Source organism: Rhipicephalus microplus, chromosome 6 (assembly GCF_043290135.1).
Source record: "Rhipicephalus microplus isolate Deutch F79 chromosome 6, USDA_Rmic, whole genome shotgun sequence".
Lineage (NCBI taxonomy): Eukaryota > Metazoa > Arthropoda > Arachnida > Ixodida > Ixodidae > Rhipicephalus > Rhipicephalus microplus.
In genome coordinates, this window is record NC_134705.1 from 190,754,194 (window position 1) to 190,778,457 (window position 24,264).

The following is a 24,264-nucleotide window of genomic DNA, read 5'->3' on the forward strand; positions in this document are numbered from 1 at the left end:
ATGCGACGTCCCTAGGAGGCCCCTGTCTACGTCAAACTACGAAAAATGGCGACTGGAGCTTAATACTCGCATGAGCAAGCACCCTTACTTAAAAAAAGACAAATTAAAATATCATGTAGGCAACGCTGGTCTCTAATAATCTGTCAGAAGTGACCCAGCGTGCGGGACTCTCAAACAACACAAGCATCTCGAGCTTCCAAATTTCCCCGCCGCGGTGGTCTAGTGGCTAAGGTACTCGGCTGCTGACCCGCAGGTCGCGGGTTCGATTCCCGGCTGCGGCGACTGCATTTCCGATGGAGGCGGAAATGTTGTAGGCCCGTGTACTCAGATTCGGGTGCACGTTAAAGAACCCCAGGTGGTCAAAATTTCCGGAGCCCTCCACTACGGCGTCTCTCATAATCAAATGGTGGTTTTGGGACGTTAAACCCCACAAATCAATCAATCAATCAATCGAGCTTCCAAATTTGTTGTCAGCGGTCCTTTACCTTTCATTATTCCGGTACTTCGTCGACTCCCAGATGGAAGTTTCCCATTTCGACTGGATGTTTTTTTTTTTTTTTCAATTTCCTGCTAGAAATATTTACATTCCTGCAGCAGTATTAAGGGACAACAAATTTCTGCCAGCTAGGAATCTTGCCATTTCCAACAGAAAAAAACTCCAGCTCGGAAAATTTTTCGGTTCCACAATCCTGCTCGAATAGAAGTATTTCGATCTGAAATTTGAGGCTGTCCGAAAAGCAGTGCTCGCCATTTCTCGAAACAGCCCGGGTAGACTTGTTTTTCACACCCATCATTAGAAGATATAAAACAGAACAAAATACATTTCAGACGTTTTATTTTGTCACACTCACGACTTGCGTAGAAGCGCGTAGGACCGCACCACAACGAGCGTTTGAATATTTTCAATCATCTCTATACTTCCCAATCCCTAAAGGCGCTGATCTGCGCCCCCGCGAGGGGAAGCAGAAAATGGCGTCGTTTTTATTTCTTCCCCATTGATTACCCTATCTCTCTTTCTCTCTCTTTCCATGGTCACCATGCAAATTTGGTTTGCGAACGTAAAGTTGGAGGCAGGCGCCCCGCCTTCAACCCTAGTAACTAAGGAGGGGGGCATGCTAAGTGCCCCGTATACTGACTTTAATGAAGGGGGTGCTTAAAAGAACCCCCACTCCCCAGTGAAAGGGAACCTTGCACACGATTATGTCAGCATGAATTAAAAAAAAAAAACACCTCCTTACGTCCCACTTCTTTAAGTGCTTCGCCCTCATTGGCAACCAATCGACAATTACACAAGGAAGCAGAATGACTGTGGTACGATTTGAAAGAAACAAAACCCAAAAAGCGCTCACCATTCTTCCACCGGCCTCGGTCCAATGTTCGCACGATTAAACTGCTGCAAAACACTTCAGACAACTCGCCTAGCTCGAGAGTTGCATAACGGCGCACAGACGCACAAATTGCATGTACGAATGCGATATATTTAATTAACGTGCCTTCAATTAACGCGAGAGAGGAACTGCGTGTGTGTCTGAGACAACTGAGACTGCACACACGCCTTTTGCAATTTTCGTCTGGCCGACAATTTTTTTTTTGTCACAACATCTTTACTAAATTATTGTATCGAGTTACTGTGGTTTTTCATATGTCATTATACTAATCAATTTCGTACATTAATGAACTCTATTAAAGCGTGATTACAAAGGTGTCGTCTGCTAGTTTTTCATGTGTGTTTCAAACGAAAAACATTCGCACCCCCCCCCCCCCCTTTTTTTTTCTTTCTGTGTGCGCGTGCACTTATATACTACAAAAGCTCCATGATTTAAGCTGTCACAAAACAGAAACAGTACAAGCATCGGGAGAAAGCGTGCTGGCTTTACCCGCGCATCTCCTTGCATCAGAGAAGGTGTCCCTATCACGTACGTTCGATTCGCCTGCACCACGTGAACCAGTTCACAAGGTGCTGCACCTTACCATTCGTTACAGCGGTGCAGCATTGACAACCGGTGAACCCTGCCATTCGTTCAGAAAGGTGCAGAAGAGGTGCAGCACCGGTTCACAATTTTCCTGCACCTCTTTCGCTGACGGCGCCGGCTTGGTGCAGGCGCGCGTGCAGCTAAGCAGACGACGCAGCACTTTAGACGTAGGTGGCTGAGGCGCCGTACCCGCCTCTACAAATGCGGTGTGTTTTGCCAAGGTGTTTGCGCCTCATAAACTGTCCGCATGTGCGTTTCGCCATAGGTCGGTGCTTGCTGAATGGTGTAAATTAACCGAAAAGAATTAAGGCCAACACCTTGTCGGCACATCGTCATTTGTTTCGGGTGTCGTGCTGTGCCTGCACCGCTGAACTCACGCTGCACAATTTCTGAACTTCGCGTCGCGTGCACAGCCGTGAACCGGTTCTGACCGGTGCAGTTGAATCGAACGAACTTCGCGTGCACATGAACCGGTTCCGACCGGTGCAGTTGAATCGAACGGACCTATCATTTTACTCCATCCATGTGGTCCTCGCTCGCATTAATCGTACGCACTGTCATCGTTGTCACGAGCGTAAACATTTGCACTGCATTTGCACGACTGTTTGGGATTTGAAAATCTCGACTCGTGCCGCTCGTGCGTGAGTTCTCTGTTCTCTAGTGAATCGCCCGTGCAGCGCCGTGGGTCTGTAAACCCAACGACTGGTGACACGAAAAGCGGCGACTTCGGGTGCCTCCGCGAAACAGAGCAGCCGGCGAACGGAGTGGCTGTGACGTGTGGGACTCCCCGAGTCCGATTCGCGCCAAAAATCAGTGCGTTTGCGGTCGCCTCTTCACGCCGGATGATTACAACCACGATTCCGGATTGACGCAGCGACCATCGGCGCCCCCACGATTACAACTTTCCCAAATCTTGAGGCACTGCCGTTTCTGTTCCGTCCCGACCCCAAGGTGGGTTCACTGAATAGATTGTAATTGGGTAGGCAAAGCTTCGTTTTACGTTAGTAAGACACCCCCAAAAAGACAGAATATGATGAAAAATTCGCGAACGCGTGGTGTCGCTGGAGGAGGCGTTTTGACAAGCGGACTTGCCTCCCTCAAGGCGGCGTTGTATTCGTGTTCGCGATTTTTTTTTAATCTCTTAGTGAGACACGTGTTTGAGCGAGTTAGCGACCCCGTTTCTTTAGCGCTCCTTTTATCTGCATCAATTTTACGTTAGTGTTTGGTGCCACCGCGCATGCGTCGCAAGCTAACACCTTGGCTGCCGACGTTAAGTTACCAAACTAGCGTATCGTACCCAAGCAACTAATCTTGTGCTATGCCGAGCTGCGCTGCTTGAACATAACATAGATGTTTTGCGTGCGCTGCGTACACTGTTCTGAAACTCTCTATTGCCATGTCCATGGATGGGAGGAGGGGGATATGGGGGACACCGGAAACTTTCAATTTTTTATATGCCTGCACACACACGCACATTTAAGACATGCACGAACATATATAAACGGGGCTTGAACCCCCCCCCCCCCCTTTTCCTGAACAAATATCTATCCGCACCCCTGGTGGACATGTGCTGAAGTTATTTTTAGTTGCACCTAGTATGAGAAACGTAAGGCATCCTTTCTTTTTCTTTGCAACGTGGTCAAGTTTGTTATAGCTGTGCAGTGTCATGGGCAGTGCTGACTCGTTCATTTACGACTTGCACTTTTCGTCACAAAATCGCAAGTCGCAGGCATGTCAGTTCTTACATCATGCTCTTGACAAATAGACCAACTGTATGTCACCTGAGGACGTGCACCACCTTCACCTTCCCCCTCCACTTGATGCAGGAGTTGGAACTTGTAATTAACAGGTTGAATTATTATTTCTCATGCTGTCATACAGGGTAATTGTAAGCATTGGTGCTAACAATTGCTCACTGTGATCCTACTCTTTCCTTCCGTGTGACAGCTCTCACGGGGACTTTTCGTCACTTCGTTTCATCAATTACCTTTAATTTTCTAAGCAGTTGTAGCTGTTACAAGGGAAATTACCGACCTCTCACTTGTGGTATTAAGCCGCCAGAAAATCCATGTGAATATTCCAAAAAGAAAGCTTGTTTGTCAAAGAATTAATCCTGCTCTGGTGATTGAACCCGGGATCAACACCTTTCCAGCATGGTCGCTGCATTATTAAGGTCATTAAGGTAACTAGGGGGGACCAGGACTAAAAATTTGCCCGAATCCGAGCTCGATCCCTGGACAAGGTTGGATTTTTGTAGAATTAAAGACCTTCTTTCTGAGAAATTCTTAAGGGTTGCCTTACGGCTTTGTGCTGCAAATTGGGGGTCGACAATGTCTGTCATACATAACCAATGTGCCGCCTTGCGAGATTCTGCAGGACCGATTTGCTATAAATGTGACAGCTGCTAATCCTTTGTCTTGGATACATTTCTATTTCTACTATTCGACACGACAGACAACTTACTTTTGGATAGTGCTTTTCGCTCACGGTGGAGCTTCTAAAGAAGAACAAGAAGTGCTTTAATAGAGGATAAGGGCTTGTAGAGAAAGGAAGAGAACGATGAGGTTCGTATGGGCCTTCTTTGTCCGCTTCAGTTTTCAACATTTCTAATAGGTCCCAAACCACCTCAATATCAAAGATGAGGGAGTGGTTTCCTCCTCACCTTCACTTCAAACTTCTGAATCAGTGAGATCGTTGGTCGAGGATCGTCAGATGGCCGCGCCAGAAAAGATGGTGGATTCGCTGCCTCGGTTGGGCGACGCACGATGTGGATGACACTCTCGGTGGTGGGCAGTGGAGTGCATGTCGGCTGAAGGTCCTCACAGGTTGACGTAGCTGCAGTATTGAGAAGCCACATGAAATGCTGAGTTATGCGGCGTCTCTTCAGTTCTTCAAAGTGCCGACACTCTTTGATGATGTTGTCCACGGTCGAACACTCTTTGGACACCAGCAGATTGAAAGCATCATCTGCAATGCCCTTAAGAACATGGCTGACTTTGTCCTCTTAGGCCATGCTGGGGTTGACACAATGGCAAAGTGTGAGAACATCAAGTATGCACGAACCACAGGATACGAAGTTTGAGCTTGACTGGGCAGATCTTTCAAAGTGGCTGTCGCCCGGCTACACAACGAAAGAGGTCACGGAGCTTTTACTTACACATTTGTCTCACGAGCGTAAAACCACACGCCTGCCGTTCCACAAAAATAAAAGCCTACATTGGCAAGGATCATTGTTTGGTCCCACCGACAAACAGCTGCAAAACGCTCATATTTTCGCGATCCAGTGTATAGATGCTCAAAGTGTCCGCAGTACGCAAAGATATGCTTCACATTTTAAACAAAGTCAAAGTTAGAAGAAAAAAGAATGAGCCCTTTTACCTGTAGGCTACTACTCTTGGTGGGTGCGTTACTGTCGCTGTTGCCTGCAGAAACTGAAGTGTTGATCTGCTACGCATATGGACGGTCCAATTCTCAGCACAGGGGGTAGACAACAGTTAGCAGAGAACTATGCGCAATGCAATAGAAAAGAAAGAAAGAAATGTAGTACGTTGGGCAAGAGCACACGAAGCTTCATCTGCCTCCTGTTCCCCCTACAACACAAGGGCTGCGGAACTTTCTTGTGCGCTTTCACTAATTTTCCTTTCATCTCATGAGTAGTAAGCATTAGTTTAAAATTACAAATAACATGCAGCTATGCTTACTTTGGCTTTGTTATCTCTTGGATTCACACTTTTCTGTCTAACAAAAAACGGGCCGTTCGATGCACTGCCCTTTTTTGTTCAAACACATCACTATATGTGAATGTGAGCAATTCAGTAGATTCCGAGCTGGCATACGTATATACACTGAAACCTCGATATAACGAAATATCGGTTATAACGAAGTAAATAAAGAATAGTCTTGTAATAGATAAAATGTCAAGAATATACATCTATAACGAATGTTTGGATTCAACAAACTTATTTACGTGCAAGATGCAACTTTACTATAATGACGTCTGAGTGTATCTTTATTCCCATCTCCCATGTATCCAGGAATCTGTGAAGACACTCATGAATAAACGTGTCTTCTTGGCTCCGGGAAAAAGGACAGCTGCCCAGGCAGCGCCGCGGCCCAATTCTGTTGGTAAGTCAGCTATTCTGTTTGAAAATGGTTCACTTTGTCAACACAGCTGTAAGAAGGTCATTACTATGAAGCTTCATTATAGCAAACTGGCCTTCAGACCATAACTTTGTTCATTATATACTCATGAATTAACGTTTCTTCATAGCTCCACGGAAAAGAACAGCCGCCCAGGCAGCACCACGGCCCAATTCTGTTGGTAAGTCGGCTACTCTGTTTGAAAATGGCTCACTTTGGCAACACAGATGCAAGGAGGTCGTTACAATGAAACTTAGTTATAGCAAACTGGCGTTCAGGCCATAACTTTGTTCATTATATCCAATATTCGTTGTAACTGTAAAGATCAAAATCGGTTATAACAAATTGGCAACCTTGTTTGTGAACAATCCTTAACCAAAAGAGTGCATTATTATAAGCTTCAAACCAAATATAGAGTAGTTCACACCTTTCTCCTTGTCCCATTTCAAACTAAATGGGCTTGAACGTGGGAAGGTGTAAGCACGTGAAAACGAAGCTCGCTTTTGCAGAAACCTTTAAGTGTGTGGTGAATCACAGCCATTTTAAAGGTGTGGTTACGAGTTGTCTTTCAATCTTGCTCATGTTCAACAATGGACGTGTCAACGAGGCATATCTGTTTATTGTATAGTGCAACTGATTAACGGGACACTAAAAGGGCACACGTACAACAGAGCACTCACTTTCAGTAATTCCGTTGAAAGTTCGCTCTTTGTTTTGTGTGTACCTCTATTGGGTCCCATCGATCAGTTGCGCTATACACTCTGCTGTCTTTCAAAGTTTATTTTGCTTTTTATGTCATCGTTCGAGTGTTGAGTGTCGCAGAAAGCAAATCTTTATTGGTTACACCTGATATTACAGTGGCTCTGGTGTTGTTTATTTCGTTTTAAAGAGAGTAATTGTCACTGATATTTCTGGCCTTCACCGCATCACATTTTCTGATGAAGTTTATGCTCGCAGTTCCCATGCTTTGAACCAGCGACTTTCTTTGCGCGTACCAGTGCTTTTAAATAGTTTTTTTTTTTTTTTTCATGTGAGATAGCGCTTTGAAATTCTCTGCCTGGTAGCATTGGCGACTTGCCACTAACAGACTTTATTGTTGCAATAGATGAATATAATTTCAATGTATAATTAACCTCCTCTTCAATATTAACTTCCTATGAGTGTTCTTGCTTTGCCATTAGTGTTTTTTTTTTTCAATTTTTTTTTCTGCTTCTAGTATTGTATAATATCCCATTCCTGCTATAGCCCTGTATAGGGCTGCAGTATTTTAAATAAATAAATAAACAAACAAATAAAGATGTATTGACTCAAGAAAACGCTGCTTGCCACACAGAGATGCAATGCACCGTTGCAGTAGCCCCCCTCATTATTTATTTATTTTAAAATAAGCTTCACTGCATTGCATTCTGGTATTGCGGCAAAGACGTCTTTAGTGTTCCTCTAAGGCCTTAAAAGGATCGACTATCGCAAGCTCTGGTTCGAACCCATGCGGCATAAATGGGGGCATTTATTAAATGCTGTTTCGGACCGAAAAGACAAAAAATATTCGATGAAAATTTGCGACATTCGAAGTTTCAGGTGTTTTTATACCCTGGTGTCTACGAGGTGGATTGGCAACTTCGAATTCGAAGGGAGCACGTCTTTGTCGGCCAAATCAGTTGGGCCTTTATAGAAGTTGAAGAGGAGGTGGAGGAAAGTTTTTTCCTTTCATGTGTAAAGTGTTGTCAACACCACATTAGTTGCACCAAATCAAACAAATGCTATTTGGTCACTGCATCATCTCATCCTTGAAAAACAACTAGGGAACACCGTTCCTCTAGCACTTCACCAACCTAACCAAAAGAAACTCTTCCATGTTCCTATTTCATAAAAATGGGCTTAAAAATCCTGTGCAACCTCTATTCTGTAGGTATCACTTTGAAGTATTCGAAAAACATTAAACAAATGTTTGAGTGCTGTTCGAAAAATATTCAGTTCAATTCACACTCGGACTTTAATATCAGAATTGACCATTTGCGGGAAAACTACTGCACATGAGCAGTAAAAGCATAGGTAGCCCCCTCTACAGGCATTTTGGTTTTGGTTGGAAAACATTGCCCAGCCCTCCGCCGGTCATACATTGTGTGCCGTGGTTGAGTGGCCTTGCTTTCGTAGTTGGGGCAAATATGCCGGAACCCTGCGCGAATTATTTTACCGAGATAGAAGTGTGAAGAGCTGGGCCTCATAGCTCATGTCTAGGTGCGAGAAAAACCTACGAAAACTACCGGTGACTGTGTGTGATTGGTTTTGCCTTCATCGTCATTCCCTTGAGTTTTTGGTGGTTTTTCTCGCAATCTTCGCTCACGGAGCAGTGATTCCCGTGGTTAAGCAACACCGCTATTTAGGGGTCGTCATTGATCGCAACCTGTCCTGGTCAAAGCATGTGACTGTGCTGCGAAACAAACTAATCAGTTTTGTGTATGTCCTTCGTGTTATAGCAGGACTGAGATGGGGCCCTTCGGAGAAAAGTCTTCTGCAGTTATACAAGGCATTGTTTGTGGGCTATATAAGGTACAGCTCACCTGTGCTTTCCAGCATGCGGGCAACGTGCCTCCGTACTTTAGAGAGCCTTCAGGCACGAGCACTGAGAATATGTCTTGGCCTGCCACGATGCACATCTACCTCTGGCACTATAGAGGAGTCACGCACCTACCCTATACAGGTTTACACGTCCTGTGAGCCTCTTCGAGTGCACCTTCGTCTGCTGACCCGACATGCACAGCACCCTTTGTCTTCGCTACAAGTGGACCGACCAGGCTGTACCTATTCGCGATGCCTCGATATGCATAGGCACATGATCCCGTCAGGCTTTGCACCTGCCGTAATCCCTGCAGTGCCTCCATGGACATTGACTAAACCACTGGTGTGCCTTCACATACGTGGAATTTCGAATAAGTCGCATGTTTCTTATATTGCCCTCAAGCAACTCACCTTGGCACATTTAGATGACCGATACAGCGACTCTGTGCACATTTACACCGATGGATCCGTAACTTCATCCGCCTCAGCTGCAGCCTTCGTGATCCCTCAACTCAATATTTCCCGACAGTAAAAATTAGATCATAGGTCATCTTCGACAGCTGCAGAACTTGTTGCTATACAAGAAGCCATAAAATTTGTGAACGACCAAGCACCGCGTAAATGGACGATTCTGTCTGATTCAAAATCAGCGCTTCAAGCTATCCATTCTTACTCAAGAAGAGGCCAATTTTACGAGTTAACGTTAGGAATCCTCCAAGCATTTGACCTAACACACAGGAGTGGTCACTTGATTACACTCCAATGGATTCCTGGACACTGCGGCCTGGTTGGCAACGAAACAGCCGATAGCGAAGCAAGAGCGGCAATATACAACGCTCCTATGTACGTCAAAGTACCCTACTCGCGAGGTGACGTCAACACATTGTTGAGATCACTCATGCGCGAATGCGCTGCCACTTACTGGTCGCTACCAGATCACCGGAACAAGCGCCTGCGGGAAACAGACCCCGGTATGACTTTTCGTCTTCCAGATAAAATCAGCCGAAGACATGCTAATATACTGCACCGAATTCGCCTGGGCGTCGCCTTCACTCGCCACTACACCCACCTAATCGGCCGTGCGGACAGCCCAAATTGTGAACGCTGCCAAGTGCGCGAAACGATAGCTCATTTATTTTGTGACTGTGCATTATACGTGGCGCAAAGAAAAATGCTAACTGCAACGTTGGCAAGCATTGGACGAACACCATTAAGTGAAAGCCACATATTGTCAGCAATGAACGACCAAACAGTGTCAAAAACTGCTACAAAGGCTGTTCTAGACTTTATAAAAACCACTGGACTAGAAACTAGACTGTAGGATACTACGGTAAGTGGCTACTGTACATACGCACCACCTCTTCTTGTCCCCATCATCACCCTTCATCCCTCTTTCCTTCCCCTTTCCCTTATCCCCTGTGTAGAGTAGCAGGCTAGAGCGAACTAGCTGAGGCCGACCTCTCTGCCTTCTAATAAATTCTCACTCACTCTCTCTTCTCGCAGCTCAACCACGAAATGAGCGCTAACTTTGACAGGCTCTCATCCGCGAGGCTACGTGCTGAAAAGAGACATGCTCAGATAACGCCATGCCAAATGTGGCCGGAGGACAAGCCTTTATTGAAACAGTGGTGTGTGGCGCATCCCGCTCGCCGTGGTTGTCGAACCAGCACTGGCTGAACTAACATTCCTGGACCTTTTAGTGTATCATGGCAGCACACGAGTCTAGTGTATATCAAAACTCCTAATAGACCGCACTATACTTCCGTTAACACGCGACAATGCGCTCTCGCGTATCTGCGCGAACGATAATTGATAGAAGCACGGGTAATTTAATATTCACGACTGCGGCAGCTGCATCTGTATCTCCTTTATGTATAGTAGGAGAAACTCGTGTTACGAATGCAGAGTATTAGCAAAGTGCATATTCACTTACAGCGTCAATATACACTTTGGTGAATTTAACTAGAGGCACTTGTATTAGTGCACTAGAAACGCCTATAGTACGCTCTACCTATATATCAAAAAATATTTCTCCAGGTAACACAATTTCAGCGCGCTCCAACCGTGTGACCCGTGGTAACGGCGAACACTGCCGTTTTCACGCAAATACCGCACCTCACAGACGGTGCGCAAGCTGTTCTCAACGAACCTAGTTCATCATCAGACGTTTCAAGGGTCAACTTCAAGTGTATAACAAAATGTTCTTCCTTGAAAGAGCAGGTGCGATGAGCTTGGCGAACAGTCGAGGTAACGAAGTGCAGCTATCACCTCGCTTGGTTGTTGCTCAGGCTGAAACGCGAAAAATCTTTGTTTTACACTGTTTATACAAACGTGAATGGAATGTTTTCCTTCTTTGCCATGTTCTTTCAATATTGGGCTTGCATATTTGGCCCTAAAGCAACAAAACAGTGCACCTGAACCGCTAAACACTGTCTTCAGCATGTTAGTTGGCAAAGCTTTCCTGTTTACACGAGAGGGGGCGCTCACTTTTCTGCACATGGTCAATTGGCCTCGCACCCAAACTTTTGTGATTCGCACAGCTCTGTAAAATATCCAATGAAAAGCTTGATGGCTCTACCAGTCTCCTTTTGTTCAAAAGACGTGCTTCTACCATCTATTCACGTGGTTCTGTGCATCGTCATGTGTGTAAATATTTGCACAACTGTTAACATTTCCCCTGTTTACATGAACTTTTCTGTCGAACCTCAAAGTTTGTGTTCTTTAGGTGTCAAGAAACGCGCCTGCGCCGTCATTGGCTGCGAGCCCAGCTGTTGGCGACAAGAAAAGCGGCACCATAAAGTGCCTGTACAACAGGGCAGCAGGCGAACGGAGTGGCTGCGCCGCATCGGACTCTCAGTGTCCGAGCCGCGCCTGGATTTGCGGGTTTGCGGCCGCCACTTCAAGCCGGAAGATTACAGCCATAATTCTGAGTTGATGGAGCGATTGGGCACCGCCACGATTAAACCTACCCTCAATCCTGGGGCACTGCCGTGTCGGTTCCTGCCTGACCCTCAGGTGGGTTCACTGATTTGTTCGCTTAGTAAACGCCCAAAAAATACGGGAGTTCAGGGGAAGATAAAGCTTAAAATTACGAAAAATTCATGAATGCGGGTTGACGCTGGAGGCCACATTTCAACAGGCGGACTTGTGGTCGTCAAGGTTGCACTTGAATTGGTGTTCAAGAGTTTTTCATCTGTTGTAGGACATGTGTTTGGGCAAGTTTGCATCTCCGTTTCTTTAGCGCTCCTTCGCTCTGCATCGGTCTTGTGATAGCGTTTGTCGCCATTGTGCATGCATCACAAGCTAACCCCTTGGCTTAAGTTACAAAGCACCCAAACAACTAGTCTTATAGTAGGTTGCGCTGTGCTGGTTGAATGTAGATGCCATTGCGCATGCATCACAAGCTAACCCCTTGGCTCAAGTTACAAAGCATGCAAACAACTAGTCTTATAGTAGGTTGCGCTGTGCTGGTTAAACGTAGATGTTGTTGACGTGGCATCTGTTTTTTTTTTCCCTTTTTCGTATCGTGGTTGAGCTTGCGATAGTTGTGTAGGGTAGCAAGTAAGGGAAGAAAAGCAGAGCAGTGGCACTACTAGGGATGACGGACAACCGACATCAGGATAGCGATTTCTGCTCACGAAGCTTTTAAAAGAGAACAAGAAGGGGTTTAATGCAAGTTGGGCGCTTGTAGAAAAAGGAAGACGACGATGAGGTTCGTCTGGGTTCTGTTTGACTGCTTCAGTTTTTCACTTTTTTAATAGGTCCCGAACCACCTCGAGATAAAGGACGAAGCAGTGGTTTCCTCCTCAACTTCACTACTCTACCTTCAGGTGAGATCTCCTCCTTGCCTCTTATTTCTTAAGTTTACTTATTGGCGACACACTGTTATCGCTGCTTGCACAGTCTCGCAAACACGCATAATGAAGTGAAGTCGGTTGATCGCGCACGATGGCCAGGCGAGCCAAGGCAGAACGGGGGGGAGGGGGGCTACTGCGTGGCTAGACAGTGCAGGAGACAATTCACATCCGATATTTCGCGTACACAGACCAATCGAGAGTTTGTACACTAATAGACGTCACGGGAATCGCTGTTCATGCATTGCATGATAAGGTGTGCCATCAAAGCGAGAGACACCAGGAGAGAATGACACGCTCTTATCTTGTATTTTCAGAGGGTGTCAAGTCAAGGAGAGATAGAGAGCTAAAGCTACTGAAAATGTCATTTTAAAATTTTTATGGCATGATATTCCAGCATTACTGACAAGCGCTTCCACAAAGTGACGAGTTTTTACGCGCAGTATGAAGTGCTTGTGAAATGGCTCCAAACGTGCCTGATCCCTTGGCTGCACAGCGGCAACTCGACCTTTAAATGGCATTTTCTCCTAACACTATCGTCAAAAAAGGAAAATTTTTCTCTGTAACCGCTGAAGCTATCGAGTTCAAACTTTTGTGCCTTTTTTCTTATTACCGTGCGGCCTTTCTGAAGCAAAAGAATGTTGGTGCCACCAGAATTGTATCTATCCCGCCCCCCTTAGTGCTTTAGGGTTGTTGTAATTGACTGCTTTTTTTCTCATAATGGTGTGCTCGGTCAGGGAAATGTAACAGAGTAGTGGCAGTACCTTGGGGTACCTATGCCTGCTTAGTTCATACTAATATCTCTTGTATGCCTTTGGACTGTATTGTTTGTGAATGAGTGTTGTTACAAAGACTATAAACAAGGGCTGTATAAATAGAATAATGTTTAAATGCGTTTCTTGTGCAGGTGCACGTAGCACAACCAGGTGGCTCAGCAGGTGAGAGCCCGGCTGCCACGGCTGTCACCGCAAATGTGAGAATTCGCTTTGGGCTATTCAAAGCATCATTCGGGGGTGGCCAAGTTAACAAACTGCGACCGTTTCTGTGAAGGCCGAGAAGCTTTTCGACATCCATACACTGAATGGCTCTAATTGAAACAAACTTAAAGTTAGAAGGAGAAAGAATGGGTGCCTTTTCCTGTGGGCTTCGTTTTTTTGTGTTAGTCAACTGGCCAGAAAGTGTGATTGGATGCTGTAGTAGAAATGAAACGACCGCGAAATATCGTCACAGATTTCAACATTCTTTTCGCATTGCGAGTAGGATTTAAATTTTTAAATCGTACTTAAAATTAACAAAAACCGTCATGTTGTGCAGCCTGCGGAAGAGTATTGAAGCTGGATTATGAAACCTGGAGTCGATCACTTTGCTGTTCGCGTAGCGTGATGCTGTCATGCACTCCAGTCCTCAAAATTGAAGTTTTGTATATTATTACCCAGTGTTACAAGCTGCCACTCTAGCGTCGCCAGCGCGAAGTCGGCGACGGGAATGACAGCAGGTTGGTTCGTTCCGTACGCAAGCAGAGACAGTGAAGAGATCAGAGACGTGGGAAAACAAAACAACTTTACTCTAGTGATATTGCAGCACACGGGATCTAATACAACAATTCTATACAACTAACAAAATACATCAACACTTGATACAACTAAAGAAATATATAACAGAAACAATAAATCAGCTTACGCGAGAGAACTATTACAAACTACACAAACTAACAACAATACAACTACGGAGGAGAAAGTTCGAAGATATAAACAGGTGAAGGCATACGTGTGATGACCGGCAGCGTTGTGTCCCCGACGATCGGATGCGAGAAGTCGAGGAGAGTCCTGGCACGACTGCGATGTCGGCGGTGTTGCAACGCTGGTGGCTCCGGGAGGCTAGTGCTTGCAGGTGACTTCGAGCAGGTTGAGCTAACTCGAAGCGAAGTCCCGATGTCTACGTTGCAGACGTTAATATCGCGTCACAACTAGACGAACGGCTAAGTTTAGGTGGCCAGCCGATACAGAGCCGCACTAAAAACTTCTAGAAGAGATGCTTGTTGATCTGTTTCTACACCATCTTGGTCAGCGACTAGTCTGCCTAGCAGGGCAAAATCCTGCGCTTAAATCCCCCTCGTGTCTCCTCGCTCTCTTCCTTGGGGACAAGAGACCTCTACCTGGGTCCAATCATGCGCATTTAATTGAGGGGAAACTCCGCCCCAAAAATATTTTGACCCCACCCCTTTTTAATAGGGAGAGGGCCCGCAACTAGCGAGAGTGACAACCTGTCGGGTTGTTGTCATACGGCTTGGCCACCAGAGCGTTTCCCACGCTTTTCTCCGTGGGAACGGTGAACCACTTAGCTCTCAGCCGGGCGTCTTGTAGTCTAATCCTTGTACGGGGTATACCGCGGCCTTTTACGACCTTGCAGACGTCGCCACGGTTACAAAAGGATTAACTGTCGGCGGCGACGTTCTAAGGAGAGCACCCTCATTTTGCACTTATCGGTTCCCTTTCATGTGCCGCCGTTTCTCACGGTCAGTCGGGGAGTATGGCGCCCGTTAATTGCCGTGACGCGGTGTCGCCGAAAATAGCCGTCCGTGACACCCAGCCTTGCTTAATTCTGTGCTGTTTATGACGTTAAAGGAGTAGCACGGCAAAAAGCGGCGTCGCCGTCACAGCCTCCAATGGACTAAACGGAGCCGTAGGGCATGCGCGCGGAGTGCACGCACGTGCAGTAAACCACCATGCTCAAATGCAAAGCGGCCGCACGCTCACCGTTTGCAGCACGCGAGTGTACGACTCCATGTTCGCTGCAGATAGAAAAACTTTAGTTGCTAATGTTTTGCAGCGTCTTCCACTTGGACATTCCACGATCAGACTGACTGATTGGCTGATCGGTAAGCTTCTCCTTCCACTAAAAAAAGAATAAAGAAATGCCGCCATAAAAATTGGTTGTCGGCCCCTTTAGTGGGTGTGTCACACTTCACTGCGAAGAGAGACGAAAAAAAAAAAAAAGGAAGCTGTTGTGGGGAGTCCTTTCTCTGTGCAGAGGGTAGCAGCCATGGTAGCAGCGGTCATCGGTAGGGATCCGCTTTTTAAGCTGCAAACACTTTTAACGTTTTTAAAGGATGTGCAAAAGCTTTCACCCGATATTTCGAGGTCATCCGTAGCACGACCTCTATGGAATGGTCGTGGCTGCGGTGACTACATCTTCATCATGGTTTTATTATCATGACATTTTGCCATCCGCTATCATTACACATATGTCACGCCACTGTCATGATTTTATTACTTTCATGTTTTAACCCGCGTTAGAGCGAGGAATTTTAAGGCCCCTTTACAGCCACGCACCATATCATTGTTCATATCTGTAGTCAATTGAAATGGCGCTCTTTGGCCATCAATTGGCCCTTGCGCCACTAAAAAACTACTCATCATCATCATCATCATCATCGTGGTAGCAGCGGAGACTCAGTCATTGCCATCGGGAGAGAGAAATCGCTTTGCACCGTGGCGCTGCTTCTCGGTCACGTGACCAGCTGAGCGCTTTCTCAATCCTCTCCGCTGGCTGTGTGAGGAGGACAACTCTCTCGGCTACGCGGGGCGTGGCTGTAACGTCGGCGGGGGGAGTTTTGAAAGAGCTGCCACGAACGAGCGTCAAACTCTGCAGAAAACGATATACTTAATACACTACAGTCGGTGTTTTTTGATAGACTAATGAAGTTTGTTATATCCATTTACCAGTCAATTTTACTTTATTGCAACGATGTTTAAAATGCATAGTTCTTAATGGAGCTTTCAAGGGGAATTTCATTTACTTCGTTATATTTATTATTTTATTATATCTCGTTACATTATAATGAAATTTGAGTGTAGATGAACACTGGGAAGCTTCTCGACATCCAGAGCCCGAACAACTCCAATGAAGGCAAATTACGAAAGAGACAAGATGAACACCTGTTGTCCTGGGTTCGTTGCATTTGTCTTCGTTTGCTGCCCTCTTCTGGGAGCGTTTCACTGACTGGCCCCATGAGAAGGGCCTTCACGAATAGTTCTCACTGCAAAATAGTCGAACACAACCGCAGCCCACTTGCGTGAAAGGAATTTCTTACCTGTGGAGATGGGTTTTCGAAAGGCCTGTCCCGTGCATGTCAACCCTCGGGAGCGCGAGTGAAATCGTAGAGAAGATAAAAAAGGAATGTGTACATTTTGTGGCATGCATGTGAATTTGGTACGTTACGGTCCAGACTTTCAGATAACTTCTTCAATTAACTGCTACCTCTACTTACAAATTAATTCGAAGTATTGCTGCTATTATCATTACTAACTATAAATGTGATTGTGGGAGTTAACAAAAAGCACAAAAATGGAGCCAAGCTGCAGATATCCTCTGGATCCAATGTCTAGCATGCAGCACAAACATGGCAGGGTGATCTCATATAAAATAAAGGCTGTGCTACCTTTGCGCCGTTTCGCAGGTGGTGTATCAAGCCACTAGATAAATTCAGAGATGCGTATTCCACCAATACAGCGTTGCTAAATGGTGTAGAGTAAAAGCTTGTTAATTCGAATTATTAGAATAATGTCTGACTTAACCCAATGTCAAATCAGCGAATGAACAGGAAAAACAGCATTAAAATCCGGTTGGAGAAGCATACCTCCAGTAAATTCTGGCTTACAATATTTGTTAATTCTTTCAAGCGACCAGCAGCCACAAAACTGTCGGAAAGGCTCCAGCCAACGTCCTCTAATATCAAAAGCGCCTCCAAAACTTTTCGTGAGGTGCGGTGACGTCGCGGCTGCATCTGCCTGTATGAATTTCCATCAGAATCGGAGTCTGCCTGGCCGCCCGTGATACCATTTATAATTTCTTGATCGGTCAGTAGACCAGTCGTTAGAACACAATCGTCGATCATGATGTCCTGAAGGGTCTCATCTGTGGGAAAAACAGCATCAAAGGTCGGCAGTCATCGTCAATGGACTCTGCCGAGACCTCGTCACACTGGTCACAACAGAAAAGACAACTCGGCCAGCAATTGTGCCGGCTCAACTACACATAGAAAAATGGCGTCGAAGGCACAGTGCAGCGAAGGGAGAAGACACAGATGTTCAGTGATGCTGAGTTCGCGCCCACTAGTTGATGACGATGCCACTCAAGTTTTGCATTAACTCCAGTGGTGCCAGTGCTGCTTTACTGTACTTTCGTGCAATGGCAGATGTCAGCGTTTGTTCGAGTTAAGTGGTGCAGAGCCGAATTCAAACAAATCAACGAAATTTGGTACCATAGAATACTATGCACTTTGACCAGAATATTTGAATTTCCGAATTAACGGGGCTCGAATTAACAAGTTTTTTCTGTATTTAAATAGCTTGCTGTTAGTATGCTAAAGAATGTAAGCATGGTGACTGAGTGGCTAAACGCATTGTGCCACGAAGCAAGAGATCACAGGTTCAAATGCCCGGTTCCACTTGAATTGAAAATTTTTTATTATTTATTTGCATTTCCCACAAATTTTTGTTCGCAAACATGATTTATCACTCTTAACCAAACACAGTGCCACCAACGCTGCTATTTCTGTGAAATGAGCTCTTTAACACTATCACATTTTTTGTTTTTGTTTATTTTCAGGTGCCTGCATCGCCATTAGCAAGCATTACAGCAAGGGGGGTATATGCATCATAAATAAACAGTCATTCATATTCAGTATACAAAGTTCGGCAAAATCTTCACTACATTGCTTTTCAACAATGTCTGACAGAAAAGCATTCCACTCGCTCATGGGCCTACAAAAGAATGAATAACGAAAAGTGTCACCTTCAAAAGGACCTTTGCGCGCCTTTACTCGCTATTCGCCGGCAGGCAAGAAAAAGGCCCTGAGACTCGAGTTTTTTCACAGCGTTTATTATTCAAAAACAGGCATAGACAAGAACAAATACATCAAACGTTGAAAAGGAAAAAAAGAACAGCATCTGCAAACATGAAGAAATTAGAGCCTTGAAGATTCATTGGTCGCATGCGCATTTGCACGCGCTGTTTTTCAATAACGAATACTACTTGATCGTAAGCTAGGCAGCAACCAGCCATTCCTGATATGGCATTCTGATCTTTTGTCAAGGGCGCTCTTCATGTCGCGTTGCCTGATTTCATGGTTGCTTGAACATGAGCGAATAACCGTGGTTGTCGCCTGTAGCAGTGGAAGCGCTGCACTGTTAAGCGCGTGGATGAAGGTACAATTTCAGGCACAGAGGAAGGAAACAGTTTGGAGGGAGCATTATGCAATGCAATAAAGAAAGAAAAATAAGTACACGAGGCACGCGCATGCCCAGCCCAGTTTTCCCGATGGAGCAAGGTCTCCTGAACATTTTTTGCACATATTTGCTCATTTCTCCTTTGTCTCAGGATTACTAAGCATCATTAGAAACTATAGATGTGCCTTTTTTTGCTCTGTCATCTGCTGGATTCGTACTTCTTCCCCCCTACCAAAACGGGCTCCTTGATCCATAGCCCTTCTTCATCCACACGGTGACGTGCAAATGTACGTAGCTCACAAGGCCCTAAACTAACGTGTGTATCTTTTTATTCCCATCTACCACGTAAGCAGGAATCCATTGAGAAATGCGCGTACCGCGCAGCCTCAAAGGAAACGGCCACCCAGGCGACGCCGGAATTTGATTCTGCCGGTAAGTCAACTCATGCTATTCAGAAAGGATTCACGTGGGCGGCAAAGCTCTAAGCAAGAAACATAGGTTGGCAAACTTGCTCATGAGTCAAATACTCGGACCACTCGGTCAACGACTCGGATCAAGAGTGAGTTGGAGCCAGGCCATGCGGGTTACATTATGGTTGATTGAGTCCGAGTGACTTCAGTTGAGAAAAATTATGTTGTGTCTGAGTCAAGTCAATCCGGTTGAGGAACTTTGAGTATGAAGCCGAGCAAGTGGCAAGGGCAAAATATATTTCATGAGGGAGTCGGAGTTGGCTTCACACGTTTTGTCGACCTATGGTTGGTAGAGCCGAACCTCATTGTTACGAAATCGTCTCGATAGCATAAATTTTTCGTTAAGTCTGATACTCGTTGTAACAGCAGAGATTTAAAAAAAAAATGCCAGGCCTACACGAAACATGCAGCACAGTCGATACAAATGCCGGTAGAAAGGGATGGTGCGAAGGGCATGCCCTTGCACTCATACACGGCGGCAAGAACACCGGCGGCTTGAGGGGCATAGGCCACGGCTGCAAACTGTGGGGTGAATGCCCTACTTTTATGGTATTTTTGTAATTTTTTATGCAGCGTGGCGTAGTATAGTGGTAATACGACTTTCTTATCAGACATAGAGTAGTATCTACTTTTTGTTCATTATAGATCAGTGAAAAATGAAAACGATCAACGTGAGATCTCCGTGGGGGACATTCCTAAATAGACCAAAATTTAAGTCTTCTATTTTTTTACTAAAATTTGAACTGGGGCATTTCACATGTCACCTGCACAAGGCAGAGACTAAAAATAATATGCCACGTGTGTGCGCCAGCACTGTTTTTTCCCACGAATTTCTTTTTCTCTCTCCATTGTATCTCATATGTTTGTTGTGTGGAAGAGCTCTTGAACTTTATGATGACTGTGGGTTGCAATCATTAAGGCCTTCATCATGCTTCATCATACACGAAAACTGTTCGTGAGCGCCATCGCAAGCGATGCGAAAAAGTTCATGATCACGCAATTCTTTACCTCATGACATCATGGGGGTGTCACAGATTTCCAGAATTTGTCATTCCAATTTGAGGTCACTGTGACATCACATAATGTGACGTCAAACGATGGTGCCCTCACACGACGTTGTCACTTGGTCATTGGTGGGCCAATCCCAGAGGCGTGTGAGTTGCAGACAGGTTGCAGTTGCTCCCATTGCAGAGGCTGTGCAAAATTGGGCTAGGTTCAGAAATCTTTCAATGGGGGGGGATGAGAAGCTGACTGAGAAGAAAACAAAAGTAAAGCACTTGCCTTTTAGTGATCTTGGGCAAAGCCAAATGCAGTGAGCCAGGTGGATATGTTAACATTCAGTTAAAACGTGCTCCATGATTTTTTTAACATGCATATGCATTTGTCGTCTTTACAGAATCTCGCTTTGTAACAATTTATGCGAAGGTAAACAACCTCGCTTTGAACAGCAGAGCCCTTCCCCTTAAATTATCCTAAAATGTAATTTTACAATTTCATCTTTCCCCTTTTGGTAGTTACTTAAGGCAATCTTATTTTCATTGCTGCTATCCAGTTCATCTTTTTTGCCTCTCAGACATTTTGTTTAATGCTCTGCATCAGATATTACTTAGTCTCTCTTAGAGAAAAATTTTCAAGACAATGTTCAAAGTCACTGCGGACTTCAGTGCCCCTGCATATCTGCATGATGTGCACTAAAATATGTACCGTATTATTTTTACACTGTTCTGCTTTTAGGCTTAGGGTAAAATGTAGGGTAATAAAAAAAAAATTGTTTAGTATAAAGTAGAGTACCTTAAAAACCCACATATAGGTTGCACCTGCATATAGTTCGAGGTGCGTTTCGTGCATAGAAAATGCGAGAAAACATGTTTTAACCCTAATATGAGTTGAGGAAAACAGAAAAGTACATTTATTTACACTCAATTACTCCTCGTCATCTAACGAGCTTTCATTCGAAGCTCCCTTGTTGGGTGTGTCCTTTCACAGTGCCTTGTCGTCAGTGCCATCGAGGGAATTCGAGATAGAGCACTTGTATAATCAATGGCAAACGAGCTCCTCGAGAATGCAGGCCCAAGTCTCGGCTATTCACGATTGATAATTGATTGATATGTGGGGTTTAACGTCCCAAAACCACCATTTGATTATGAGAGACTCCTCGGCAATCCACGAGCACAGCATCACTGGCGAGGTCCGTTTCAATTGGCCGGCAGGTATCACTTTCGGCTCTCTCCACTCATCCACTCTATGCACAGGTGCTTGATGTGGTCCTTAAATGGCTTATTGAGGCACACATCAAGCGGCTGCAGCTAAGATGTCATCCCTCCCCGGATAACGATGAGCTCGGTGCGGGAGTCCTACAGCAATCGCTTCACAGAGTCTGTCAGATGTCAACGAAATGCGTTGTGCACAAGCCTCGATGGGTGCCCTAGCAGTGCCTCGGGCCGTCGACGCCGCACAGACTTGATCCAGTCAAGTACGAGCAATTCGTCCATCCACTTCTTGTCCTGGCAGCGGACGACAACATATCTTTGGAACTTCTCCCCTTCCCCAGCGTCTTTTGTTTCAACACGATGTAGGGTGGCACCTTGTGCCTATTTGCCATGCAGGCCAGCATTACACTCACCTGCGTTTTGTCATTACCAGTTGATCGCATGGCAACTTGCCTGTAGTCTTTTTCGTGAACTGTCAGAGCCGAGGACATATCGTGGTACACAGGCGCCTGATTGGCATTTCCTATCTGGCCCACCTGAAAGGAGGCTGGCTTTTGTGAGGAAATTGCGTGCTTCTAATAGCTCACAAGCAGCTCTTCGTTGTTTTTGGCAGCTTCTGTGATATCGACGTACGCCGACGCAGGGAGAATCCAGCACGGCATAATAAGTGGGACAACCAATGCTCGTTCGCCTTGAAGACCACCTGCTCAATGCCTCCATCTCGCACAATCTTCTTTGCCTTTGCTTGCAGCAACTTGTTGTTGACAGCGAGCTGTGCAGCCCGTTGCTCCTGAACAAAGTTCGCCAGTTCTTGTTGAACGTCGGGAACGGCTCCATGTTTTGGCCCCCGAAACCTTCTTTGCTGGCCGCTGCATACGAAGAGAGCTTCTTTCTGCTTCCTCCAGCCGCGAATGCACCGCTCGTCCACGCCAAACTGTCGCCCCGCAGCACAGTTGCCGATGGTTTCAGCAGCTTAGACAGCCTTTCTCTTAAACTAAGGTTGCGCAGTGGGCTTGTTGGTTATCCATAGTATCTGAGGTATCGTGCATTCAGGAAATGTAGAATTTAGTTAACTAGTACAAATTGTTAATATATTCAATAAAATACTTTATGGCACTACTCATCATTTTTATTGAATGAAAGTGCTTCGATCATCCACTCATGCATTTCTCCCGTTGCATTGGCATGTTTATAACTTTTGCACTACATTTTTTTGGAAACCTCAATGTGTACGGTGCTTACGTGAGCTGCTTGGTCGAACCTCATGCTCTCTGTTCCCTAGGTGCACAGGTTCGCCCTTGCAGCGTCGTTGGCTGCAAACCCAGCAATTGGCGGCTCGAAAAGCGCCGACATGCTGTGCCTCAACAGCAGGGCAGAAGGCGGACGGAGTGGCTGCGGCGCATAGGACTTTCGGCATCCGATCTACGCCAGGACCTGCGCGTTTGCGGCCGCCACTTCACGCTGGAAGACTACCGGCTAAATTTTGAGCCCAAGCAGCCATACGGCGTCACCATTACTGGATATTCCCTCCATGCCGAGGCACTGCCAAGTTTGCACCTTCCCGACCCTAAGGTGGGTCCACTGACTGTACAGATAATAGGCGCCATATTCTAATGTTTAGAACAGGGTTTGCAAGGCTTTGTGTTGGCGTTTGTCGCCAGTGCAGATGAATCGTACGGTAACTTCATGGGTGCGCACATAACGTTACGACAGTAGGCAGTTTTAGAGTAGAGTACACAGAAATAGCGTATTGCACCCTGGCAACGCTAACATTACCAACCCTAAAACAGCCTATTTGGAACTGTGCTGTGCTGCGTTGTTTGACAGTTGACATCGTTGGCGTAACCAGAAAAGAGGGAGGCACTATAATAAAAACTCCCTCTGCCCCCGAAATTTTTCAGTCTTGCATCCGTAGAAAGGCATGCAGATGCATACAAGTTGACAGATGCTGTACATTATTTAAATACATTCGTGCCTTTCTCACACTGCTTCCCACTGTGCAACAGGATGGAGTGTTACGCGTAAATCCAGCTACCAATGCTGTTACTGCAAATGTAAGAATTTGTCTTGGGCTCTTCGAAACACTACTTTGTAGGCTTCTGCGAACAGTACATTTTAGTTCTGAAGTGACTAGTGATAGGAACACATAAATTTGAATTAAATTCAAATAGTATATATATGTGTGTGTGTGCCACATACTTTAAAGAAAAATAGGTATATTTGTCGTGACTCGACTAACCTGCACAATGTCTTTTAAGACTTGAAACAAGGCATGCGCAAACGCCATTCTTTTTGGTCCAAACAAAGTGGAAACAACTTCGAATAGTAGCCTTGAATTTCGGTAGAATGCAGGTGATAACCTGCAAGACATGTTACATTTTAAAGTTTACTATCCTTAGACCAAATGAGCTGGTATAACAATATTTTAAAATATAGAAAATTATGAGTCGATGTGAAGGGAATAATGTTCATTTAATGTCGAAGTGGGCCTCGTGGCCGTCTGGATTTCGGCCGGTTGTGTGTATTCTTGACAAAGCACACCTTCGCTGTATTGAAACCACCTTTGCAGGGATTACATGCAGACTAATATACTTGTATTCGTGCTCGTATTCATTGCTTCATACTTGTATTCATTCATTTTGGTGCGGCCAAGTTGAGATGCCCCAGCCGTTTATATAAACACCACCGAGTTCTGACATCCATACGCTGAATGGCTGAAATTAAGGAAAACACCAAGTTTGTAAGGGACACAAACTCAATGTTAGAAGGAGCATTTCTTGTATTCTTCGTTACTTGTGTTCGTCTTAATTTGCTGCTCTCCTTTTAGA

At 45.4% G+C, this 24,264-nt stretch overlaps 1 protein-coding gene across 4 annotated transcripts in view; it reads left to right on the forward strand.

The window, feature by feature from the left end:
* The first annotated feature begins 2,510 nt into the window (after window positions 1-2,510).
* Window positions 2,511-24,264, forward strand: part of LOC119168232 (uncharacterized) — a 32,211-nt gene continuing 10,457 nt past the window's right edge. For 3 of the 4 annotated variants that reach the window (XM_075867324.1, XM_075867321.1, XM_075867323.1), the window contains exons 1-9: window positions 2,511-2,924; window positions 6,008-6,098; window positions 6,244-6,294; window positions 11,398-11,687; window positions 12,434-12,502; window positions 13,434-13,499; window positions 18,137-18,175; window positions 19,110-19,188; window positions 22,719-23,008. In XM_075867324.1, the coding sequence (XP_075723439.1) occupies window positions 6,026-6,098; window positions 6,244-6,294; window positions 11,398-11,687; window positions 12,434-12,502; window positions 13,434-13,499; window positions 18,137-18,175; window positions 19,110-19,188; window positions 22,719-23,008 (957 nt within the window). In that variant the 5' untranslated portion in view covers window positions 2,511-2,924; window positions 6,008-6,025. The remainder of the gene's footprint in view (window positions 2,925-6,007; window positions 6,099-6,243; window positions 6,295-11,397; window positions 11,688-12,433; window positions 12,503-13,433; window positions 13,500-18,136; window positions 18,176-19,109; window positions 19,189-22,718; window positions 23,009-24,264) is intronic. The other variant, XM_075867322.1, reaches the window with a different exon arrangement.